Below are 14,941 nucleotides of genomic sequence, written 5' to 3' on the forward strand. Positions count from 1 at the left end.
CCATCTCTGGAGAGCAGAACTGGATAATCCATCCTTGGAGAGCAGGACTGGATAATCCATCCCTGGAGAGCAGGATTGGATAATCTGGAACAGAACTGGATAACCCATCCCTGGAGAGCAGGACTGGATAATCTGGAACAGAACTGGATAATCCATCCCTGGAGAGCAGGACTGGATAATCCATCAGGGTACCAAGCAATCATTCCTCATCAGGCCTGATTCCAGCAGGCTGGTCCTTGGCACAGTGGCCTGCCATGGGGACAGGTCACAGCCTGACCTTCCTGGATGTCACAAGTGGTCCTTGCCAAGGCCACCTGCCCCTTCCCACCTCCCTGGGAAGGATGGAGCCAGCACATCCCAGGATCTTCCTCTCCCTGTGTGACCCCACTTCCTGCCCTGGGGACACCTTCACCTTCACTGGTGCAGCAGAGACCCCTCGTGTTTGTGGGGTGGGCAGAGGCAGCAGTGCCAATGCCTGGGGCCAGGCTGCCTCTGCCCAGCTCTGAGAGGGACCCTGACATTCCCTGGGAGCTTCAGGGGGGGAAAACATGTGGAGATCCCACTGTGACCATGACGAAGAGCCCTTGGGGGTGTGTTCGGGCAGCCACAAACGCAGGACAGATCTGTCAGCCAGCCACACACACACATTCATGGCTTTGTGTTTCTCTCCTCAGGGCTGCATTTCGGGACTGGCTGGGACTCACTGGGTTACTTTTGCTGCTGAAATCCCATGTTCAGCTCCAGCAAGAAGTGCCACCTCCCCTGGGACAACGCAGAAGGGACAGCCCGCAGCTGGAGTGGCTGCAGGGAAACCAAGTGGGACCTTGCAGAGCAAATCTTGGAGAGGTGAGTCTGGATTTTCAGTAATAGCCCAAGAACAAAGCCAGCCCAAGCCCTGAGGGTGGCCCAGCTCTGCCAGTCCTCCCATGGCACCAGTTCCCATCAAGAGAAAGGAGCCAAAAGGGAATTCAAGAGCTGCCTCAGGAGAGGCCTGGATGCTGCAAATGAACTTCAGGATATTCTCCACAGAGATGGCTTTAAGCCAAAATAAAGAGAAACTGGGATCTGGAGGATTCCTTTGTATTGTTCTTGTTGTTTAGTAGCCTTAAAAAATAACAATTAATAAAAACTGTTAAAAAATTGTTGAAATTATTGAAAAAAAATTGTTGAAATTCCCCAGCCGCCACTGTTTGTGCAGGACTCCCTCCTGAGCCCCTGGCCATCCTCAGCACCTTTGGAAACCCATGGACAATGCTCCAGATTCGCTCTTTGTCAGCTCAAAGCCTCACAGAGCTGAGGAAACTCTGCCCCTTTGCCTTGCAAGTATCCAGACCATGGTGCTCACCCTATTTTCAGTGTGTGAGACATCTCCTTCAGCCTCCCTGCTCCTCACTGAGATCCTCCCCGCCAGCAGCGAGCTGTGATTTATTACAGCTGATGTGCTGAGCTGGGGAGGGCAGGGGGGGCAGCGAAAATCCCAAAGGAAGCCTCACTTGACAATGTCTCCTTCCTGCATTTCCTCACAGCGGCTCCATGGGGGATGACCAACGCTGGAAAAATGTTGCTCATGTCCCGGGACAAGAATTATGATTATTTGCTGGGCTGCCATCCACCATGGGGAATTCTGGCTCGTGACATCACCCCATTGTTCCTGCTGGTGCCAAGAGCACGCTGAGATCCCGACTGCTCAATGGTTAAAGTCCTTTCCTGTTTGCTCACTCCTTGTTTCCAAACAGTGCCACTCATGAGGGCCGCATGGGATGTCTCCTGTCTTGGGCTGGTTTGTCCCTTTCGTCATGTCTGCCTGGAACTCCTCACAGTGACATGAACAATGTGCTCCCGCAGTCAGAAACAAAAGGGAAAAAATAACCGCAGGAGGCAAAGCCCATCTTTGGCATTTAGGACCCCGTGCACGCCTTTGTTCCTTCTTTGGGAGCCGTGTTTGTGCAGCACGCCCGGCCCTGCTCCAGCCCTGTTGTTTTTCTTTGTGATTTTAGTTTGGTGATAGTGCCAGGAGGGTTGGCCTCGGGAAGCTGGCCGTGATCCTTATCAGGGGAACAGCGGGGACAGTGGCAGGAGCTGTGCAGGTTCTCCGTGCTCTGGAGGTCAAGGAGAACCACGGCTCCCAGAGAGGGCTGATCCCCCAGCCCACAGCACAAGGGGATCGAACATCTGTGGGTGTGGGACACCAAAATATGAGATTTAAAGGTATCACCAGAGATGCTGAAGGGTCAGGAGGGGCCACAGGAGGAGCAGCTGAGGGCACTTGGAGTGTCCAGCTGGAGCAGAGCACAGCGAGGGCAGAGCTCAGGGATCTGCAGCTCCCATCTCTGCTCTGGGACAGGGACAGCACCCAGGGAACGGCTGGAGCTGGGCCAGGCCAGGCTCAGGCTGGATTTAGGGCAAGGTTCTTCCCCCAGAGGTGCTGGCACTGCCCAGGCTCCCCAGGGAATGGGCACGGCCCCGAGGCTGCCAGAGCTGCAGGAGCCTTTGGACAGCGCTCCAGGGGTGCCCAGGCTGGGGGTGCTGGGGGTCTGGGCAGGGCCTGGAGCTGAACTGGATGATCCTGTGGGTCCCTTCCAGCTCAGGATATTCCATGATTCCACCTAAACCAAGCAGGTACTCTTGGAAGCACCACAGACAACAGAACAATCACTGAACCACGGAATCACTAAGGTTGGAAAAGACCTCCAAGATCACTGAGTCCCTGTGGGGATGTGTTTGGTGCTGAAGCAGCTGCTCCACCTCCTCTTTGGGCATTCTCCCTCACGCGCCGTAAAGGCAAAACAACTTTTTAAAGTGTGTTGTTTTTCCACAGGAACTCTTTCGCTCTGGACAAAGCTCTCAGAGCTGGCTCAGTTCAAAGCCAGTTCAGTGCCCGCCCCACCTCGTCTCTGCAGGGTTCCCACATCCCTGCGAGAAACAGCGGCATTCATCCCTAGCCCCACGTCCTGAGGGATCTTTGAAGCTCTGGTGCCAAACATCCCAAGGTGTGCTGCTCAGGTTGGTGCCTGCTCAGCACAGGAGGGCTTTTCCTGGAGAAAAAAAGGGAATTCAGGCTCCCATCCACAGGCAGGGATGAGCACAAGGGTGTAACATCTGCTCTGATTTCAGCCTGGTGGGATTTATTGGAAAGGAAGAGAAGAGTTGAGAAATCTTTGGATGAAAGGCCTGGTTTGTGAAGGTGTTTTTGCACCTGGCATGACAGGCAGATAGCAGCAGGCACTTCCAGCCTCACGCAGATTGCAGCTACGTGGAGCTCCAGCTGCTCCTTGGCAACATGAGCTGGGTGACAGAGCCCAAAAGAGGAGGAAATTCCTTGGACCCAGATGCCCAAATCTTGGGGTCAGCTTGAGACTGGCTCCTTGCACGAGGGCTCTGTGTGACTCTGTGTGGCTGATCCCTTCAGCAAACCAACTCCTCACGGGCAGCACCCCTTCAAAGACAGCGCCCTTTTTTGTACAAAATGATGTCATTTACTCGCCAGCCTTCCCACGGGGTGAGCAAACACGGCTGCGTTGCCTTCCCCACGTCCAGGGGATCGTCTTTCAGCCCGCAGTGGCCTGGATGAGGAGCGCAGGAACGGCAGCCAAGGCAGATTTATTGTATCACTGGGCTGGCATCTGGAATGTCACACACAACTCTGACACAACTCTGAAACTTGGCACAGCTGGAATATGGGCAGTAACAGGTAATGCTGCTTTTGTGTTTCCCTGTTTTCTTTAGAATAATTGTTGCACTGGTACGGAGGTTAAACACTTCCCTCTGTTTGCTTTGTTTTATGAGCTCTATCTTGATTTTCTTATTAATTTATCATTTGCACTCTGCCTGATTTTCACTGCCTGGCACATTCTCTACTGTGTTATTTTCCTGGCGTGCCCATACACACATTTTTCATCCTCCCTGGCCTCTGTGCCCCCTCACTTCGTGCCCTCTGTAAATGTCTGTGCTCTCCTGTGCAGTTTCTTTGCTCCCACTGTTTTTTCCCTGCACACACCCCCCGTGTGCACTTTGCATGAGCACAGAGAGCGATTCCCACCGCTGCTTGGACCAAGGGAATGTCAAATCCTCCAGACTTTGCCTGCAGGACTGCAGTCATCACTCGTTTTACTTCCACGAGCTGCTGTGAGCAGAAGCTCTGGCTCAGGATCCATTTTCCTCACTCTCCCTCCCTGCACTTTTCCTTATTTCCCTTTCTTTTCCCGCGTGCACGTGTTCCTGTGCATGAGACCTCAGTGCGGCTGTAATTGCCACCACCTTGCATCTGCCCATGACAACAGGGTCATAAAAAGCTGAACTGCTCATGGTAAACAAATAAAATACACTCCCTTTCCCAAGAAGTTTTTGAGGACCTCTTGCAAAAGGAAAACACGGGGATTTTGCTTTTCTAAACCACTCGCAGGATTTGCCCAAGATTTGCCATTCCTGGAGCTGCCATTCCAAGCTGGATCGGTGGTCCCAAGGAATTCGGGGTGCCTGGAAGCTGTGATCCATCCCTGGCATGGTCAGGACCCAACACTTGCCTGGAGGAATTTCCTGCTTCTGCCTGACACACCGCAGGCAAGGTGAAGGGCTTTGACTCCTCCTGGTGCAGGCCAGGAGGTCACTGTGCTTCACATGATTCCAATCCTAAAAATCTGCAGATAATGGCAAATGTGCCACATGAATGCTGAAGCGAAATTAGACAGTGCTCGGGCTTATTTATGGCAAGAAATTTTAATTGCTCCAAGAAGGAAAAGTTTTAAAGTCGATTTAGAGGAAAGAAAGGGAAAGCTGAGACTGTCATTGAATGAACTGAGCAGAGATTTCAAACGAGATTATCAATTTACATTTTCATTAAGTTGAGTCAAATTAAGACATTTCAACTGAAAACTTGACTTTGATCTTGAATCCTGCCCACTTTGCGTGGTTTTAAGCATCCCCGGTGGGCGGGGGAGATGCGGGGAGGCTCCCAGGGGGACTCAGCCCGCAGACCCCGCTGCTCTCTCTGCCTCCACCGCAGCCCCAGCCGCGCTCGGGATCCCTCGGGGTCACTCCTCCCCGCATCCCGGACACCATCCCCGGTGTTGCCGGCGCTTTCTCCGCGGGTCTGGGCAAGCAGAGGGAGGAGCGGGGGCTCCGCGCCGCCCCAGCGAGCCCGGCGTTCCCCGGAGGCGGAGCGGCTGACGCGGCTATAAAGCACCTGCCGGGGGCCCGCTGGCTCCAGAGCAGCTCGGCGGCTCGGCTGGAGGAGCCGGGACAGCAGGAAAAGCCCAGAAGAAGCCCCCAAAGCCGGCAGCGCAGAGCCGCGGTCATGGGCAGCCACCCCGGCGTGCTGCTGGCGCTCGCCCTCTGCGCCCTGCTGGAAGCCGGTGAGCCCCGGGCTGGAGCAGGGCTCGGTGCCCCGGGGGTGCCCGCACGGGAGGGGGGATCCCCTGAGCCCCCTTGGCACGGGGAGGGGGTCCTGGGGTGCCCGGGGGTGCGGGACCCTCGCTCCGGGGAGCTCCCGGCGCTCCCGCGGCACGGGGACACCGGAGGGGACACGGAGCGGCCGCTCATCCCTCCCTCCCTCCCTCCCTCCCTCCTTGTGCCGCTGCAGGTCTGGGCCATCCCCCGGCCGAGTCGCACCTGGCCGCGCCGCCGAGGAGCAAGCGATGTTCCTGCAACAGCTGGCTGGATAAGGAATGCATCTACTTCTGTCACCTGGACATCATCTGGGTCAACACACCTGGGTGAGCAGGAGCAGGAGCGCGGCGCTCGGGGTGGCTCTGCTGATGGGCAGGGGCTGTACCTTCCCCTGGAGCAGGGTGGGAAAGGCTCCCGGGGCTGCGGGGCTCTGGCAGCACCTGCTCCAAGGTGCACGGGCAGCCGAGGAAGGGACAAACTGTGCTGCTGCTCCTGCTGCTCAGGTGTTTGGCCAACCCCCAGGGCTCGGGCTGAAAGCACAGGGCGCTGCTCCCTCCCGGGCTCGGTTTTTCCTGAGGTTTGCACCTCTTGGAGCCCGGAGCAAGGCGGAGATGTTGTGGCTGCAAGTCGGGGAACTTCCTCTCCCCGCTCGCAGCCGGTAACGCCGGCTGCCTGCTGCCAGTATTGTTAATGAGACAGCGGAGGGCTGGCACTGCCAAGTGCTGCCCTCAGGAATGCTGGAGCAGCTTTCCCAGCGCTCCCAGACCCGTGGCCATCGCACTGGAGCACAACACATGCGCTCAGGTGTGGTTATGATCGCGCTCGCTGACATGCATTCACAACTCGCTGCTTGCTCGGGGAGTAGCTGCAGTCCCTGCCAATCCTCTGGGAGAGGAGATTGCCATCAGCAGCTCTGGGCTGGGAGCACAAGAACCTGCTCTGGCCCCGGGACGTGTCGGGCTGTGCGGTGCCCTGTGTGAAACCTGCAGGGCAGGAGAGCCCTGGCACCTCAGCTGGGCCAGCCGAGCTGTGCCACCCATGGCAGCCCATGTGGCAGCCCTGGCACGGGCACCTGGGCTGCTGCAAGGACAGAAAAGTGCCCGTCCCAGCCAGCACAGACATCTCCAAACAGGGAGGGGCGAGCTGCGAGAGGAGCTGGAGTTTAAAGGCTCAGACCTATCAGTGACCTTTTCACCGTGTGTCTATAGATGAGCCTTTATTATCCTGGCACTGGCTTGGCCGCCTCCCAGGACCCTGTTATAAACCTGTTGGCCAATAAAAAGCTGGTGGCATAGCTGAATTCCTTTGTGTTCCCCAGGCACACCGCTCCCTATGGCTTGGGCAGCCCGCCCAGGCGGCGCAAGAGGTCGGCGGGCAGGTGCGAGTGCCAGCACTCCAGGGACAGCTTCTGTGCCACCTTCTGCCAGGGCAGGCCAGGGTAAGCGCTGGGGATGCTCGGGGTGAGAGGCAGGCCGGGCTCAGGAGCCCCAGGGTCTGCCCAGCTCCCTGGGGATGGCTCTTTGCCAGCAGCTGGCATTTGTCTGGTGGCTTTTTTCTCCCCTCCCGAGAGCCCTGGCGGTGTCAGGGGGAGTTTTGGGTGACAGGCAGCAGTGTCACCTCCATCCCTGCTGCTGCTGCTGCTGGGGAAGGGCTGGGTGTGCTGGTGGGAGCGGGGAGCTGGCGTGGGGATGGGACAAGTGAGGGTGTGGAACTTTGGGGACACCACCAGTGTCCCCTGGCAGCATGTGGGAGCTGGGACAAGTGAGGGTGTGGAACTTTGGGACACCACCAGTGTCCCCTGCATGGCTCAGAGGGGAGAGCTGGCAGCATGTGGGAGCTGGGACAAGCGGGGGTGTGGATTTTTGGGACACCAGTGTCCCCTGCTTAGAAGGGAATGCTGGCAATGCACTGGGAATGGGGACAAGTGAGAGTGTGGATTTTTGGGACAGCAGTGTTCCCTGCTCAGAGGTGAATGCTGGCAGCATGTGGGATCTGGGACAAGTGAGGGTGTGGATTTTTGGGACAGCAGTGTCCCCTGCTCAGAGGTGAATGCTGGCAGCATGTGGGAGCTGGGACAAGCAGGGGTGTGGATTTTTGGGACAGCAGTGTCCCCTGCTCAGAGGGGAGAGCTGGCAGCATGTGGGAGCTGGGACAAGCAGGGGTGTGGATTTTTGGGACAGCAGTGTCCCCTGCTCAGAGGGGAGAGCTGGCAGCATGTGGGAGCTGGGACAAGCAGGGGTGTGGATTTTTGGGACAGCAGTGTCCCCTGCTCAGAGGGGAGAGCTGGCAGCATGTGGGAGCTGGGACAAGCAGGGGTGTGGATTTTTGGGACAGCAGTGTCCCCTGCTCAGAGGGGAGAGCTGGCAGCATGTGGGAGCTGGGACAAGCAGGGGTGTGGATTTTTGGACACCACTGTCCCCTGCATGGCTCAGAGGGGAGCAGATCAGGGCTGCTCCGAGCTGGGACTCAGCAGCCAAATGTCCCGTGGCCACCTCAGCTGATGGTGCCTGTGGGGTCTCGGTTCAGCTTCAGCAGCGCTGCTGAAGGCAGGGACGGCGCTGTGGATATCTGTCATTAATTCCATAGCCAAGCAATCCCCGATCATTAAATACGCCTGTGAATAGAGGAGCTGTGGCCCGAGGGAACAGCAGTCAAAGTGAGCGGTGAATAGCTCCCAAATAGCTGCAATTAACCCTTCAAAGGCGCGCATTCAGCTGTCTGTCACCGGGCCAGGCTCCCCCTGAGCTCCCCGCAGCCTGGCTCTGGGTGGCTCAGGCTTCTCCTCTTGCTCTTCAGGTACCTCCAGAGTCTGAAGCTCCCCATGAGCTCCGGAGCATCAGCGAGGTCTCTGCAGAGCGGTGCCACGAGGCCTCCCCACCACGGGCTGCTGAGAGCTCTCAGGTGAGCAGGGCACCTAAACCCACTCTGAAAGTGTGGGATTGTGGCCCCAGGCTGCAGTTAGCACTCAGACCTGACCTTCTGCCGCCGGTCTGCCTCCTCCTGTCCCCTTTAAATGGGGAGAATTGGCTCTTTCTGCTCCATCTGAGGGAGCCAGGGCTGTGTGTGCCCTTCCCAAACCAGAGAAATGCCACACAAAATGTAATTCTCGGTTGGAGTGGGGAGTTCCTCTGATGAGGGACAGGCAGAGGGACAGAAGAGGGAGAGGGGAATGGCATCACCTAGGAAGATAATTTATTGGGCAGCAATTTTGAACCAAAGGACAGAGCTTTTCTAACCCCACATCAGGGAATCTGGGGAGAAGCAACAACCCCAGGAGTGGAATTGAGTGAAAGACAAATTAATGAATTGGTGGCAATTAAATCAGAGGCAATGGGGGCACTTTCTGAAAGGTGGATTTGGGAAAGCAGCACTTTGGGTCATCCTTGAACCCTCAGCCACCTCACTGGGCTTGGTGGAGCTCCACTGTGCCTTAATCCAGCTGTGGACAGAAATTCCTGCTCTTCCTTCCCCCATCTCCTGCCTCCCAGCAAATTGTGGTTGGGGGGGGGGGGATAAATGCCATAATTTGGGGTACTGAGTTAGGGGGAAGATGGGCTGGGGAGTGACCACGGTGTCCCTTCTGCTCCCAGGGACCTCAGGGCCTCCAGCCCGCGCTCCAGCCACCGCCAGCAGCGCTCCCGGAGGGACACACAGCCACCGGCTCTGCCCTGGGAAAAAAACATCTGGAGGAAGAAGAGATAAGAGGCAGGTGCACACCAAGCTCACCAGAAGAATTTGGAGTCCTGTGGGTGCCACCAGCTCCGCTGCTGGCTGTTGGAGCTGAAGGGAAGGCCGTGAGCGGAAGGAAGTGGAAGTCTCCGTGCTCCTGCTGCGTGATCCGGCACTCAAGGGACTGCTGTAAAGGGAAAAACTCTTTCCGTACAGCCAGAGAAGTGTCCTGGAGCTGAATTGTGCCTTTTTGGATCGAGCAAGGGTCGTGCTGGAGCAGCACCAGCCAGACCCTGCCCTGGAGCCTCAGCAGGGGCTCAGCCCACGTGTGGTGGGTGAACTGGGGGGCTCTGGGCAGTGCTGGACCCAGCCCACGTGTGGTGGGTGAACTGGGGGGCTCTGGGCAGTGCTGGACCCAGCCCACGTGTGGTGGGTGAACTGGGGGGCTCTGGGCAGTGCTGGACCCAGCCCACGTGTGGTGGGTGAACTGGGGGGCTCTGGGCAGTGCTGGACCCAGCCCACGTGTGGTGGGTGAACTGGGGGGCTCTGGGCAGTGCTGGACCCAGCCCATCGCTGGCCTGGGCTGCTCTGCCTCGGAGCTGGCCCTGTCCAGAGGGGTTTGGCTGCTCACTGTGGTCAGGGGAGAGCTGCCCCCAGCCCGAGCCCACCTTTGCACTATTCTGTCAGTCAGTGCCTGTGGATGAAGCTGCCGTGGTGGAACAGCTCCCAGTTTGTATTAAAAGTTTATTTCATCGTCACCTGGAGCCAGCTGAGCAGTCAAGGGCGTTCACTGGCTGAGAAATCGCTGAGGTGGATTTCCACTGAGGTCCTGGCTGAGGTGGAGGATCAGTTAGCCCAGGGAGGGCAGCAAAGCCAGGTGTGGCTGCTGTGGGGCTGGCTTTGAGCAGGGCTTGAGCCTGGTCTGGGTCTGTGACCCCATCTCTTCTCCTTGGACACCCCCTCAGTGAGGATTTCCAGCTCCTGAGTACCCCAGCTCTGCCTGGAGGGAAGGGCTGGGGCAGAGAGGGGTGGTGGGGAGAGGGCAGCAAAGCCTGGCTTGCTGCTTGGCTTAGGGCAGCTCTGAGTCAGGCTCTGGGCAGTAAATGACCACTCAGGGGTGTCAGGTCACCGTGGGAAGGGGAACCTGGGTGGGGAATGCATCAGGTGAGGGGCAGCCAGGTAGGGATGGTGTGGAGGGAAGGACTGGTGGGAACAGGGCTGGAGCTGGGTGATCTTTAAGGTCCATTCCAACCCAAACCCTGCCGTGATTCTGTAAGAGAGCACAGCCCTGTCTGAGCTTAGGCTCAGGTTTAAACCCAGATCTGCTGGCTCAGGGGAGAGAAGGAAAAATTTGGGAAAACCACTGAGCCCAGGGCCTAGAAACCAACCTTGCAGGCAAGGGCAGCCTCAGGGCTCCGGAGCTGTGCCACAAATGCACTTTTGTCTGCCTGGGCAGAGCTCTGCAGGAAGCCAGGGCTGCACCTGGGCAGGTGAAGAGCTGCTCTCCACTGCTGGCTCCTCTGCTGCCCACGCCAGGACTGCACAGGAGCTTTGGAAAGGCTGCTTGAAGTTGGTGGTGGACCAAAATCTGTGGCTGTTGCAAGTGTAGTCCCGATGGACAAGAAAAAGAATTCCTTGATTTTGCTTTAAGCCCTGGATTAATCATTTGGTCCCCAAAGCTGCAGAGAATCTGTTTTTATCTTTGACCTTCTGAAGGTTGGAGTCACTCTAAAAAAAACAAAAGAAGAAAATCCTGAAAGGGTTTGTTCCAGAGGAAATTTTGCACATGGTTTAATGTGAGTAATTTAAAATAAAACTACTGCTGTAAAGTACTCTGTCAATCTCCTCGTGTGTGTAATGTCCCAGCCTGAAGTGACTTATTGCACACCTGCCATATGTAGCATCCTGAAATCTGTATATTTATTTAAATCTATTGATTTTTTTTTTTAGACAGTGATTTTCAAGATGTAATTTGTAATAAATAATGACAACAGTCAATGGCGCTTTGCTTCCTTCTGTGGTGATGTGAAAGGAATCCAGGTGGCCAAAAGGAGTGGGAATGGGGAGGCTGGGAATGGTCCTGGGCACATTTCAGTTCCAAGTGAACCCATCTAGAATCCATCTGGCTGGCTTAAACATTCCTGAACTTCACACCTTCTTCCTGGATTTCTCTGGGAGCAGGGAAGGGAAGTCATTCCCTGGTGGTTGTGGGTGTGGGACCAGTTTGGATCCCTGTGCTGAGGGATCCTGGTGGTGTTTGCCCATGGCTGAGTCCAATCCTCCCCCGTGGCTGTGGGGTCAGCAGGGCAGGGACAGACCTTTAGATCTGGGGAGGGATCATATCTAAAATTATTATTAATTATATTATTATTGTTGTTGTTATTATTAACACAGCTTAAAAGCCATTGTCTAAAGGATGATGTGAAGATGCTGAAGGCTCAGGAGGGGCCCCAGCCATTCCCATTCCCTGATTTTCCTGGCTGAGCTGCCTCTCCCAGGGCCAAGCCTCCACCCCAGGGCTTGGTGTGAAAACCAGACTCCTTCAGATGTTTCTGTGACAATAAATCATCACTGTGGGACTTTAATGATAAAAAGGACCTGGAATTAGAGGTGAAAGTGGGGAAAAGGTACCTTGAACCAGTGTGAATTTCCTGTGTGGTATGTACAATACCTGCAGTGAAATTCTCCCCTCTTCTGCTCAGCTGAACTCCAGATCAGGCCTGGAGTGGTTTTGGTTTTGGTTTCATTCCCATGGTGTCCTGCTGGGGCCGATTCCAGTGGTGTTAATGAGAGAAATGAGGATTTTGTGCATTTCCCAAGAAAGATTTCCCCACCCTTTGATGTCCACTGAGCCAGCCCTGCGTTTTCATTTGCCTTCCTCAAGTCCCAAAGGAACCCTGGTCTCAGAGGGAAAATATTCCTGTTGGGGATGCCCAGAGGGTCCTGGCAGCAGGGGAACACCACAGCTGGGGAAGTGGGACCACAGGTGATGGTCTCCAGCTCTTGGAGCAAAGAGGGAAAATCTGAAATAATCACTGGCGACAGGGGGTGGTTTGGGAGGATTTTGGCGCCCTAACATCAATTAACTGAGGGAATTTGGACACAGGAATAACGGGAAATATTCCAGGGAGGTTCCCATGGGGACAGTTTGGACTCAGCAGCGAGAAGCAGAGAAAGAAATCCTGAAAAGTGCCAAAAGCTCCTTGCTGGGATGCCCTGCAACACCCCAAGGTGCCACCAAGGACTGAGGGACAACCTGAGCCTGGCAGGAGCTCAGGTGGGGCCTGGGCTGGTGCCAACCTCTGAGCAAAGCTTTAATTATGAGCCCTAATTAGGTAATGCCCGAGGGAAGAAGATGCTTAAGAGCTTCTTAATTAGGGTGAAAAGGGATGAGAGAGGAGCTCTGTGCTTATTCTTGAGGTTATTGAGTTTGCTGATAAAGATTAGCTGAAGGAGGCGGGTTTTATTAATTCTCACAGGTGACAGGAAAGAGCAGGATAAGAAAACTTCATTTAAGTGGAAAATCCAGGAAATCAGGCAACTTCCAAAGGCAGTTCTGAGCATGACTGATGGGGCATCTTTAATAAGATCCAGCTTTTTCCCTAGTGATCATTCCCAAAACGGACACCTTGTGGCCTGCATGTGACTCTCAAATTTTTCAGGAATTCCTGGAAAAACAGATCTTCCCTGATGGCCCAGAGGCAGCAAAACTTCCCTCCTGCACCGTGGGACACTTCTGGCCTCATCAGGATGGGCAATATACATATATATATATATATATATATATATATATATATATAAACAAAGCCCCATAAATATATATATATGTATTTATGGGGCTTTGTTCCATTTTAATATTTATTTTAATATTTATTTTAATATTTATTTAAATATTTATTTTAATATTTATTTTAATATTTGCTGGGGGCAGATGTGACATAGAATAGGATGAAGTTGAAGGGAGCAGCCAAAGCTGTGGATGAGACCCTGACAGGCCACCAGGACCACGGAGATTCTGCAGGTAGGCTTTGCCCCAGAAATGGCCTTTCATGATTTTGGCCTCTTGCCTCAGGTGGGCAGGGAGAGGGGAGGAGCTGGAGGAGAAAAGTGAAATTTAATCCAGCCAGATTAAGGGATCACGGAGTTTAAAACTGAATTAATTAGCTGTGCTGGGTAATGAAGGAGCTCCAGGAAAGCACATCCTGGATCCCACAGGAGAAACTCTCTGTCCCCTGTGCTGGGGACAGGGAGGGAGGTGCCACCGGCTCAGCCTGTGCTGGGAATTGTCATTCCTGAGTGCCTCTGGAACATGCTGGAAGCACCGCCTGGGAAACAGGGTGGGAACACCCTGCTGAGCATCTTCCCCCAGGAATCAGTGGGGAAACACCTCGAGTGCTGCTTTCCAGGGGGCAGAATGACAAAGCTGATCTGAGAGACTTCCACAGACTCTGGGATCTCATCTTGCCTGTGGTGGGGCTGTTCTGGCAGCAGCCACAACTCAGAGACCCCAGAGAGGCTGGAAACCCAACTGGGAGTTGTGAGAGACCCCAGAGAGGCTGGAAACCCAACTGGGAGTTGTGAGAGACCCCAGAGAGGCTGGAAAACCCAACTGGGAGTTGTGAGAGACCCCAGAGAGAATGGAAAACCCAACTGGGAGTTGTGAGAGACCCCAGAGAGGATGGAAAACCCAACTGGGAGTTGTGAGAGACCCCACAGAGCTGGAAAACCCAACTGGGAGCTGTGAGAGACCCCAGAGAGAATGGAAAACCCAACTGGGAGTTGTGAGAGACCCCAGAGAGAATGGAAAACCCAACTGGGAGTTGTGAGAGACCCCAGAGAGAATGGAAAATCCAACTGGGATTTTTGAGAAACCCCAGAGAGAATGGAAAACCAACTGGGAGTTGTGAGAGACCCCAGAGAGAATAGAAAACCAACTGGGAGTTGTGAGAGATCTCAGGGAGGCTGGAAACCCAACTGGGAGTTGTGAGAGACCCCAGAGAGAATGGAAAACCCAACTGGGAGTTGTGAGAGACCCCACAGAGCTGGAAAACCCAACTGGGAGTTGTGAGAGACCCCAGAGAGAATGGAAAACCCAACTGGGAGTTGTGAGAGACCCAGAGAGACTGGAAAACCCAACTGGGAGTTGTGAGAGACCCCAGAGAGAATGGAAAACCCAACTGGGAGTTGTGAGAGACCCCAGAGAGGCTGGAAACCCAACTGGGAGTTGTGAGAGACCCCAGAGAGCTGGAAAACCCAACTGGGAGCTGTGAGAGACCCAGAGAGGCTGGAAAACCCAACTGGGAGTTGTGAGAGACCCCAGAGAGGCTGGAAACCCAACTGGGAGCTGTGAGAGACCCCAGAGAGAATGGAAAACCCAACTGGGAGCTGTGAGAGACCCCAGAGAGGCTGGAAAACCCAACTGGGAGTTGTGAGAGACCCCACAGAGCTGGAAAACCCAACTGGGAGTTGTGAGAGACCCCAGAGAGACTGGAAAACCCAACTGGGAGTTGTGAGAGACCCCAGAGAGAATGGAAAACCCAACTGGGAGTTGTGAGAGACCCCACAGAGCTGGAAAACCCAACTGGGAGTTGTGAGAGACCCCAGAGAGACTGGAAACCCAACTGGGAGTTGTGAGAGACCCCAGAGAGAATGGAAAACCCAACTGGGAGTTGTGAGAGACCCCAGAGAGGCTGGAAACCCAACTGGGAGTTGTGAGAGACCCCAGAGAGCTGGAAAACCCAACTGGGAGCTGTGAGAGACCCAGAGAGGCTGGAAAACCCAACTGGGAGTTGTGAGAGACCCCAGAGAGGCTGGAAACCCAACTGGGAGTTGTGAGAGACCCCAGAGAGAATGGAAAACCCAACTGGGAGTTGTGAGAGACCCCAGA

The 14,941-nt window shown here is 55.0% G+C and overlaps 1 protein-coding gene across 2 annotated transcripts; it reads left to right on the top strand.

Annotated features, from left to right (window-relative positions):
- Nucleotides 1–5,208: 5,208 nt before the first annotated feature.
- On the top strand, nt 5,209–11,052 carry EDN2 (endothelin 2). Of its 2 annotated transcripts, XR_015279330.1 has the most exons (6): nt 5,209–5,351; nt 5,579–5,711; nt 6,704–6,823; nt 8,182–8,286; nt 8,976–9,380; nt 9,425–11,052. XR_015279330.1 is itself a non-coding variant. In XM_086863397.1 (5 exons), the coding sequence occupies exons 1-5, from the start codon at nt 5,294–5,296 to the stop codon at nt 9,085–9,087; spliced, it is 528 nt and encodes a 175-aa protein (XP_086719523.1). In that variant the 5' UTR covers nt 5,210–5,293; the 3' UTR covers nt 9,088–11,052. The 2 variants fall into 2 exon arrangements, 1 of the variants encoding a protein (XP_086719523.1); XM_086863397.1 differs by having other exon boundaries at nt 5,210–5,351; nt 8,976–11,052.
- The last annotated feature ends 3,889 nt before the right edge of the window (nt 11,053–14,941 follow it).

Source organism: Cyanistes caeruleus, chromosome 26 (assembly GCF_971803275.1).
Source record: "Cyanistes caeruleus chromosome 26, bCyaCae1.hap1.1, whole genome shotgun sequence".
NCBI classification, from domain to species: domain Eukaryota; kingdom Metazoa; phylum Chordata; class Aves; order Passeriformes; family Paridae; genus Cyanistes; species Cyanistes caeruleus.

Coding starts and splice junctions, on each gene's coding strand:
- EDN2 (XM_086863397.1), top strand. CDS start 5,294: ATGGGCAGCCACCCCGGCGTGCTGCTGGCGCTCGCCCTCTGCGCCCTG. Junction 5,352..5,578: donor CTGCGCCCTGCTGGAAGCCG/GTGAGCCCCGGG, acceptor GTGCCGCTGCAG/GTCTGGGCCATCCCCCGGCC. Junction 8,287..8,975: donor GGGCTGCTGAGAGCTCTCAG/GTGAGCAGGGCA, acceptor TTCTGCTCCCAG/GGACCTCAGGGCCTCCAGCC.